General features: G+C 44.2%; 1 protein-coding gene across 1 annotated transcript in view; it reads right to left on the reverse strand.

Annotated features, from left to right (window-relative positions):
* Positions 1 to 3,198, reverse strand: part of slc12a4 (solute carrier family 12 member 4) — a 75,572-nt gene extending 72,374 nt beyond the window's left edge. Inside the window, exon 1 of the mRNA XM_078400370.1 lies at positions 2,820 to 3,198. Coding sequence (XP_078256496.1) covers positions 2,820 to 2,988 — 169 coding nt within the window. The 5' untranslated portion in view covers positions 2,989 to 3,198. The remainder of the gene's footprint in view (positions 1 to 2,819) is intronic.
* Positions 3,199 to 10,990: the final 7,792 nt, after the last annotated feature.

Here is a 10,990-nt window from a genome sequence, read left to right on the forward strand (position 1 = left end):
AATTAAGAGTTATGGAATGAACAATCAGTTTTTCCTGTTGGATCTAGTGAGTACAAATATTCTAAGTTTTTTTCTGAGCTATACTTGTGCAGTTCCTAAAATATGTTGCCTGATTGTGGTTAATACAGATAGCAGTAAAATAAACTGCTTTTGCATTTATTGAACTTGATAACGGTCGTTACACATGAAACTGGTGGCAAAGTCAACTCTTTAATGAAACTAGCCATATTCGAAAATTCAATAGTTATGGCACCTTGCCTTTTTCTTTGTACAGAGTTCATACAAATGCAAGAGGAACTGAATTTTAAATCATGTTAAATTTCATCATCCATAAATGGTATATTGTCACCAATAACCCCCCCGCCCACACACACACAAAGAGATCTAGAATAAAATATACACAATACTATGGACTCAATGAATTCTTTATGACCAGTTTAAAAAGCTGATCATATCAAACTCAACAATAGCCGATTGCAACTTAGGATTTGCAGATGATGTCAAACCATTAGGACTAATCATCGTCACACTGAAATTGGCAACAATTGGCATCGGCACTGATGTACTGAACAGCAAGATCAGGATTTCAGTCATCCAAAGACCCTTCACAAGGTATGTGTAATCAACAATTTCAAGTGAACTACACTTATTGTCAAAAAAGTCAGAGCCATATTTTAAACCCAATTCATTAAACCACATCTCCAAAACAGCTTTAGGTCCTTTAAAATTAATGTGGTGTTAAAAATATAAAAACAGAAAAAGTTTCAATCAAAAGATCAGGCATCATGAATGGAAGGAGAAGCAGAGTTAATACTTCATCACCAAAACAGAAGAAAAGAGAATTTAATCTTGTTTAAAATTGTAGAAGGGCAGAGGGCATACAGAGGAAAGTGAATGCGATAGGGTGGACACCAAAATTGACCAGGTGAATTTTCTGCAGATGCTGGTACAAATCAAAGGTATTTATTTCACAAAATGCTGGAGTAACTCAGCAGGTCAGGCAGCATCTCAGGAGAGAAGGAATGGGTGACGTTTCGTGTTGAGACCCTTCAGTCCGAAGAAGGGTCTCGACCCAAAACATCACCCATTCCTTCTCTCCTGAGATGTTGCCTGACCTGCTGAGTTACTCCAGCATTTTGTGAAACAAATGCTATTAATACTATGAGGGTGATAAGAATGCGAATGGTATGTTGGCATTCATAGCGATGGGATTTGAGTATAGGAGCAGGGAGGTTCTGCTGCAGTTGTACAGGGCATTGGTGAGACCACACCTGGAGTATTGCGTACAGTTTTGGTCTCCTAATCTGAGGAAAGACATTCTTGCCATAGAGGGAGTACAGAGAAGGTTCACCAGATTGATTCCTGGGATGGCAGGACTTTCATATGAAGAAAGACTGGATAGACTCGGCTTTGCTCGCTGGAATTTAGAAGATTGAGGGGGGATCTTATAGAAACTTACAAAATTCTTAAGGGGTTGGACAAGCTAGATGCAGGAAGATTGTTCCCGATGTTGGGGAAGTCCAGAACAAGGGGTCACAGTTTAAGGATAAGGGGGAAGTCTTTTAGGACCGAGATGAGAAAGTTTTTTTTCACACAGAGTGGTGAATCTGTGGAATTCTCTGCCACAGAAGGTAGTTGAGGCCAGTTCATTGGCTATATTTAAGAGGGAGTTAGATGTGGCCCTTGTGGCTAAAGGGATCAGGGGGTATGGAGAGAAGGCAGGTACGGGATACTGAGTTGGATGATCAGCCATGATCATATTGAATGGCGGTGCAGGCTCGAAGGGCCAAATGGCCTACTCCTGCACCTATTTTCTATGTTTCTATGTGCTTATTAATCATAGGTGTTATTTCTGAAGGGAGGGAGATGATTGAGAGCAGTCACCAGAGAAGAAAAGTACTTGAACTATAAGATGCAGAACATAACATTTGTGTAAATCTGAAATAAAGAGAATGCTAGAAATGCTTAGATGACCAGGAAGCATTTAGAGAATTAGAAAAACCTGAGTTAAAAACTGAAAGATGCATCACATAGCACAGAAACATATCCTTTAGTCCACTACATCCATCAGAGCCATCAAGAATCTACCTACACAAATCAGTTTCCAGCATTTGGCCCAGTCTTGTCAATGTTTCACATTATCTTTCGAACATTTGGGCAGGTGACTGCATTTCTGGCTAATAGATTCCAAACTTCAACGCAAAACTGTATACAAAATGGCCAGAAGTTGTTCAGATTTACATATTAAATAACAGAGAGCATGTAGGATGGAACTGCAGATGCTGGTTTAAACCAAAGATAGACACAAAATGCTGGAATAACTCAGCAGGACAGGCAGCATCTCTTTAATAAGAGAGAGCACTGCTGGCTTATCATGTTGTGAAATGATCTAATTCTAAGTAATATAAGTTGAGTGACAAAAAATGTTCAGGTCACCCATTCACCTCCAAAGCAATTAAATCAAATAACTTTATTTGAAGGGCCTACAATTTAACATGTCTGCCGAGGGAGGAGAATCTGACCATCTACACCATACAATATAAGTTGTATGCTCAAGACTCTGGAGTGGGAGTCTGAACCCACAATGGCAAACCCGAGTTTTGCCCAAATCCCTTGAAACCTTCCCTATCCATGTACTTGTCCAAGTGTTGAGAACTCTGCAAGTGCTGAGAGCTCTTCAAGTGTTCAGAGAGAGGGCTGTCCAAGCCTGCTCTCAGACTCGGGGGCAAGGCTGGTACCCAAGCCAAGGTAGTAAAAGTCAGGTTGTCCAAGATTTACTTATTTATTGGCATAAATTATCCCTAGACAGAACAGCGCACCTGATCCACTGGTGATTATTGGTCTGCCCGAGGTGGAGGTCTCAGCTCTTTCAAGTTCTTCTCCAATGTTACAGGAGTCCTGCTGCTTTTCCTCGTGGGCTTCCCCATCCTTGCTTCTTCTGCCTTTCCCCTTAATGAAGGTGATGATGAACCTGCCCCTCGACATCATTCCTGCCTCCAAACTGCCAGTGTGTGTGTGTGCAGCCAAAGCTGACACTCCACTCAACCCAGCCACTCAACCCCCCCAACAGCTATCCTCGCCTCCCTCCATCATCATCTTCATAACTCTGGCGGCCTTCCCGCCCCTCCACGTCGAACGTCAGTTAGCCCTTCCCGTTTCCATTAGTGACGAGATGAGAGACCGAGCATCCAGCGGCCATTTTCCTCCCTCTTCCCTCCCCCCCCCCCCGTCACCTGCGGCCAACGCGTCTGCGCAGATTCCGAAAGGGATTCTGGGTGTTGCAGTCCCGTCTCAGAGACTTGGCTGCATCAGGTCGTTTCTGGGACTACATTTCCCAGAAACTAACGCTTCGAAACCGCGCCATTGGCTGCGCTGGTTTGGCAGATAAGACTACATTTCCCACAATGCAACACGTCAGAACCGCACCGTTGGCTGCGCCTGCCAGTCACCAGGACTACATTTCCCACAATCCAATACGCCAGACCCAACCCACTGCCTCCCAGGAGGGAAGTTTAAAGCCTGAAGCTACAGGTAATAGTGGATGGAAATGGGTTTTAGGAATTAGTAGTATTATAAGGTCCGTGAAGCTGAGGTTGGGGGGGATGGATTTTTTATGTGCGGTCATACCCATGTAAGAGTACAAGAATGCATAACTTGTTTATTGTGTATTTATAATATAGTTTATTGTGTATGATATGTCATAGCTGCTTTCTGGCATCTCTCTCTCTCTCTCTCTGTTTACACTCATCGACACTGCTCTTCACACTGCACTGACCCACCTTGAACACCAGGGGAGCTATGTGAGGATGCTCTTCCTCGACTTCAGCTCTGCCTTTAACACGGTCATCCCGAGCAGACTGGTCACCAAACTTTCCGACCTTGGATTTTCCCAAACCATCTGCCAATGGATCAAGGACTTCCTGACCAACCGCCCCCAGACCGTCAAAATAGGCCCTCACCTCTCCTCCACCATTACACTGAGCACCGGCTCACCACAGGGCTGTGTGTTGAGCCCCATCCTTTACTCCCTCTACACTCACGACTGCGCCCCCACCCATCCCACCAACACCATCATCAAGTTCGCGGATGACACGACTGTGGTTGGACTCATCTCAGAAGGAGATGAGACAGCCTATAGGGATGAAATCCAAAGGCTGGCAGCATGGTGTTCAGTGAACAATCTGGTCCTGAACTCCTCCAAAACAAAGGAACTTATAATTGACTTTAGAAAAACCAGTGGAGATTACGACCCACTCTACATCAATGGGGTCTGTGTGGAAAGGGTACCAGCTTTCAGGTTCCTGGGTACGCACATCGCAGAGGATCTTACCTGGTCTACCAACACCATCACCACAGTAAAGAAGGCACAGCAGAGACTCCACTTCCTGAGGATCCTCAGGAAAACCAACCTGCAGGAGAAGCTAATGTTGTCCTTCTATCGCTGCTCCATCGAGAGTGTGCTGGCATACTGTATAACCACATGGTATGCCAGCTGCTCAGAAAAGGACAGGAAGGCCCTTCAGAGGGTCATCACGACGGCCCAGAAGATCATCGGCTGCTCACTGCCCTCCCTGGAGCACCTGTTCAGACTACGCTGCCTCAGTAGAGCAGGCAAAATAATAAAAGATCCATCCCACCCCGGCCACCGTCTGTTTGTTCATCTGCCCTCTGGTCGACGTTTCAGGTCGATCAAATCCCGAACAAACAGACTTAAGAACAGTTTTTACCCCAGGGCCATACGAGAACTGAACACTACCTTTGCACTAGGCAACACCGTTAAAAAATCTTGTACTTAATATAATTGTATTTAATTGTATTTATGTATTTATTTGTTTTTGCATTTATTGCATATATGTTTGTACGCACCGTCAGGATTGGCTATTTTTTAATTTCGTTGTACTCGTTGCAATGACAATAAATGAATATTATTATTATTATTATTATTATTACATTACAAAATGTTCCATAATGGTATATAATCTCCATTTTTTTCTGCCACAGCGGCAGAGCGGCAAATAAAATAACGTGGAATAATAAAATAATGTGGCTACCTGAGCCCGTGCTCACGGTCCGGTAACCCTGACAGTGAGTTCAAGAAATTCTCCCTTGAAATTTATTCAAAAGAACGCGGTGTCATTAATACATGGTCAAAACACAATTACATTTACTGAGGAATGTGGATCGATGTATTGATGAAACATTGTATAACTACTACCTGTTAACTACTGGCTGTTAACAAGTGCTAACAGTGGCAGTTAACAAATCGTTTTCGTCTGAGTTGAATAAAGTGATAAACGACTCGAATCTTCCTGCAATGCTCATTAAACCCGAGCTGGAAATTTAAAACTAGGGGAGCGCGGTCCCCTTGCGTACCTCCCCATTTCCATCACTGGTTACTAACACTGGCTGCTCACTTTGTATCTAGCTGGGGTTATATTATTGTCATTACCCATCAAATTATACCAGTTTGCCAAGTTTATGACTTTCTCTGATATTAATAAACATTGAAAAATATGTTTAGAGTTATTAACAGTTAAAAACTGGAAGTAAGAATTTAATTGTTCTGTTTGGGACATATGTCAATAAAACTTCTGAAGAAGGGTCTCAACCCCGAAACGTCACCCATTGCTTCTCTCTAGAGATGCTGCCTGTCCCGCTGAGTTACTCCAGCTTTTGGTGTCTAACTTCTGACAATAAAACACTCTTGATCATGGAGAAACAAGGATGTTGGTTCATACACAAAAGGACATAAAGTGCTGGAGTAACTCAGCAGGCCAGGCAGCAACATGGAAAGGTGATATTTCGGGTTGCGGCCCTTCAGAATGAATGCTGGATTAAAAAAGAAGTTAATTATACTTTTAAATGATTAAAACATGTAAAGACACTGGAGAAATCTGTTCTATTTTTTTGCCATAACTTTTTCACAAAAATAAAAATAATCTAAAACTTACAAGATACCCTCACATCTGTTACTTGCCACTGAAATGAATGGAATAAATGAAACTGAGACAAGACTTTTCCAGCACTGGATCAGCACCCGGATCCTTTGACATAACATCTATGGTTCCTTGATTATCACGTGTACATATAGACAGTGAAATTCTTTTTTTTTGCATACAGATCAATAAAATTAGAAACATAGAAAAATTGGTGTAGGAGTGGGCCATTCGGCCCTTTGAGTTAGCACCGCCATTCATTATGATCATGGCTGATCATCCAAAATCAGTACCGTGTTCCGGCTTTTTCCCCATATCCCTTGAATACCTTAGTCCTAAATCTAACTTTCTCTTGAAAACATCCAGTGAATTGGCCTCCACTGCCTTCTGAGGCAGAGAATTCCACAGATTCACAACTCTTTGCGTGTAAAAGTTTTTCTTCATTTCAGTCCTAAATGGCCTACCCCTTATTCTTAAACTGTGGCCCCTGGTTCTGGACTCCCCCAACATCGGGAACATTTTTCCTGCATCTGGCCTGTCCAATCCTTTAAGAATTTTATGTTTCTATAAGATCCCCTCTCATCCTTCTAAATTCCAGTGAAAACAAGCCCAGTCGACCCATTCTTTCATCTTATGTCAGTCCAGCCAACCTGGGAATTAACCAGGTGAATTTACGCTGTAATCCCTCAATAACAATAATGTCCTTCCTCAAATTAGGAGATTAAAATTGCACACAATACTCCAGGTGTGGTCTCACCAGGGCCCTATACAACTGCAGTAGGACTTCCTTGCTCCTAAACTCAAATCCTCTTGCAATGAAGGCCAACATGCCATTAGCTTTCTTCACTGCCTGCTGAACCTGCTTGCTGTACCTGCATGTCAATACCCTACCCCCAATACCATGTGCTCTAATTTTGCATACTAATCTCTTATTGCCATACTTAAGTCCAATAAGTACATAATGCATAGAAACAGCCCACTGAGTCTACATGCAAAAGTTGCCAGGTTTTGGCACCATTTATGAGAGAAAATGCAGAAGGTTAACACTTGCCGACTTTTGGAGATGCTAGTATCTCCATAGATCGATACATTTTTACTTAATTTGAGCACTTTTTAACTAAATTGAAGTCTTCAGTTATCAAAGGAGAATGGATAGGCTGGGGCTTTTCCCCTGAAATGTAGAAGACTGAGGGGGTGACACTAAAGAGGTATATAAAACCACGATGGGCATAAATAAGGTGAATGGTCACCTAGGTATGGGAGTCTAAAATTAGAAGGCATAGATATGATGTGTAGGGATAAACTGCAGGTGCTGGTGCAGGCATAGATTTCATATCTAATTCATTCCCAAATTGAAGAGAATGCAAATTTTTCACACAGAAGTATGTGGTACAAGCTGTCAGAGGAAGCTTTCGAGGCAGATATACTTACAACTATAAAACTATAATGGAAGTATTGTGAATCACCATGTCTGGTTTCAAAAGTGGTAGTGGATGGTGGGAGTGGGGGAGAAGTGGACTAGAACCTATGAAATTATTTTATTCACGTTGCTCTGCTTTGATTATAAGCATTATAATCAAATATAAGTATAACTTAGCTTTAAATTACACCATTGTTCTCAACCGTTTTCATGAAATGACTTCAATGAATTCTGAGGAGCACTGTCAGCAACAGACTGGTTCCACTAAGATGCAGCACAGAACGCCACAGGAGATCCTTTTTCCACTGATTCCCCTTCCCGCCCCCCCCCCCCCCAAATCTTTGCCCACCCCCAATCCTGGACTTTCCACTTGTCACTTTAATTTCATGTTTCATGTACCTTGTTGTGTTTTTGATGATTGTTGGCAGACCAACTTCCCTCCTGGGATTAAAAAAAACAAAGTTCCATTGTATCGGATCGATTCATATCGTGTCGTAAAGGTGGTAGTGGATGGTGGGGGTGGGGGAGGAGTGGACTGGAAACTGACCGTTTATAGAATCTATTAAATTATTTTATTCCCGTTGCTCTGCTTTGACGATAACCATTATAATCAAATATAAGTGGAACTTCTGAGTTTAAATTCTACCATTGGACTCGATTATTTTTGTTTAATGACTTCAATGGATAGTTTCCAAGTAGATGTTTGACCACTGGAGGGCAATATGTACTAATCTTACAACTATTTCTATGCATTTGGGTTGGAGACAATTGAAATACGTTTATAACATTGGATATTAACGTGTATACCTCAACAATTATCTTCGCCATTTAAAAGCAAACACTTGTTCTTGTCACAGTTTTTTTTCTTCTCCTTTTCTGTGATTTTATGCATAATCTATGAGTCAGATGACCAATGCCACCCTGAACAATACACCATAGCAGGTGAAAGAAAGAGCTACCAGGACCTTTAACTTAAGGTCCTTCCATCCCATACAGGGTAAGTTCATTATCAGTGGCGTGCATCGGCATGCAGTGTGGGGTCGTATGTTGTTTCTTTCAGTTTGGAATCTGGGAAAGATGCATCTTTGGGATGACTTTTTTATATCTGCATAACAATTCTAGGGGTAATATGTTTGTATGAAAGTCAAGGTGAATATTATGTAAGAAAATAACTGCAGATGCTGGTACAAATCGAAGGTATTTATTTCACGAAATGCTGGAGTAACTCAGCAGGGCAGGCAGCATCTCAGGAGAGAAGGAATGGGTGACGTTTCGGGTCGAGACCCTTCTTCAGACTGATGTCAGGGGGGTGGGACGAAGGAAGGATATAGGTGGAGGCAGGAAGATAGAGGGAGAACTGGGAAGGGGAGGGGGGGAAGAGAGGGACAGAGGAACTATCTAAAGTTGGAGAAGTCAATGTTCATACCACTAGGCTGCAAGCTGCCCAAGTGAAATATGAGGTGCTGTTCCTCCAATTTCCGGTGGGCCTCACTATGGCACTGGAGGAGGCCCATGACAGAAAGGTCAGACTGGGAGTGGGAGGGGGAGTTGAAGTGCTCAGCCACCGGGAGATAAGGTTGGTTAAGGTGGACTGAGCGAAGGTGTTGAGCGAAACGATCGGCGAGCCTGCATTTGGTTTCGCCAATGTAAAGAAGTTGACATCTAGAGCAGCGGATACAATAGATGAGGTTGGAGGAGGTGCAGGTGAACCTCTGTCTCACCTGGAAAGACTGTTTGGGTCCTTGGGTGGAGTTGAGGGGGGAGGTAAAGGGACAGGTGTTGCATCTCCTGCAGTTGCAGGGGAAAGTGCCCGGGGATGGGGTGGTTTGGGTAGGAAGGGACGAGTGGACCAGGGAGTTATGGAGGGAATATTAAAGTGTATATTATGCTGAGTTTCCTCGCCTTCGAACCACTTTTGGTTGCTGCCACTGATCTCTGCCGTGCCCCACAGTTGCATCCTCCTACTTTCCTCTTCCTACTGATGCACCCAGGTTCCCTCCAGCTTTGTTTACCTCTTCCTCTCTCCTCCGCCCAATCTATATACTGAAACTCTCATTTGTTTGTTTGTTTGTTCCTGAACTACAGCCAAAACGGTACACGATAGCGCGACAATTTTAGGCCCACCTTACTCACCGCCGTCCCTTTGGTGCTAATGGAAGTTTCATTGAAATCGGTGTTATATTTTTAAAGTTATTCACATTTTAAAGTTTGTCTATCTCCTGGGGAGGGAAGGGGGAGGGAGGGAGGGAAGGGGGTGGAGGGTGGATAAGAGGGGTCGAGGGGTTGGGGGGGGAGGGGAAGGGGGGGAATGGTGGGAGCGGAAGGGGAGAGGGAGATGGAGGGAGGGGGAAGGGAGGGGGGAGAGGAAGGGGAGGGGAATGGAGGGAGGGGGAGAGGAGAGAGGGGGAGGGGGGGAGGGGAGGGGGGAGTGTGGGGGGGAGGGGGGGTGAGGAGAGGGTGCTGCAGCAATGCAGGAGAGGTTTGCGCCCAATGGGTCCACTTGGTCTAGTGTTACCTAGATTTATTACCACCTCTCCATCACACTCCCACCCACCTAGTTCTATCTGCCCATCACCCACATAACTATCCACCTGGGTTTCTTCTCCCCTGGCCTCCTTTTATATCTCCATCTGCGCGTGATTCCATCTGTCTATCATTCATTCATTCAACCCATCACCATCCAGCCTTCCCCCTCTCTTCACCTCACCTGATTCCTTCTGCACTTCAGTCCCCCACTTCACCGGCTTCCATCGGTCACCTACCCATCTCTGTCTCATCCCTCCCTCTCATCTCTTTGCACTGGTTGTCTTCCCTCGACGCTCTCGATGTTGATGCAGGGTCTCGACCTGAGATATCAACCATCCCTTTGTCTCCCCGGATGCTGCTCGATCCGCTGAGATCCTCAAAGCATATAGTGTCGTTGGTGAGGTTGGCAGGTGTGAGGTTGGTCTTCCCAAAGCAATTTTGGACATAAATTGAGGTCATTAATATCCATTTTCATAATAATCATAATCGTAATTTGTTAGCCAAGTATGTTTTGCATACGAGGAATTTGGTTTGCCATACAGTCATGACAAAAAAAGCAACAAGACACACAACTACATAAAAATTTAACATAAACAACCACCACAAAGGCTCTTCCACCTTCCTCACTGTGATGGAAGGCAATAAAGTCTTATCTTCTTTCTTCCTTTTCTCCCGCGGTTGGGGGAGTCGAACCATCCGATTGAAGCTCCCGCATCCGGCGATCAAAGCTCCAGCGATCGGGGCGGTCGAAGCTCCTGCGGCCTGGTGCTCCCGAAGCCGGTCCCTAACCAGGGACTGCGACGCCACGATGTTAAGTCCGCAGGCTCCCGCGGTTGGAGCGTCCCAGCAAGAGGCTGCCAGGTCCACGACGTTAGGCCGCAGTGCAGACGGAGATACGACACAGAAAAAGTTGCATCTTCATCGAGGAAAGAGATTCAAAAAAAGGTTTCCCCCTCCCCCTCCACCACCCCCCACATAACACAAAACTAAAGAAAGACTAAAACATACATTTTACAACAAACTAAAAACGCGAAAGAAAAAGACAAGACAGACCATTGGCGAGGCAGCCAACATACGGCGCCCCCCAGCTTGGCAGTGGAGCACTGTT

This window comes from Rhinoraja longicauda, chromosome 6, assembly GCF_053455715.1.
Source record: "Rhinoraja longicauda isolate Sanriku21f chromosome 6, sRhiLon1.1, whole genome shotgun sequence".
NCBI lineage: Eukaryota > Metazoa > Chordata > Chondrichthyes > Rajiformes > Arhynchobatidae > Rhinoraja > Rhinoraja longicauda.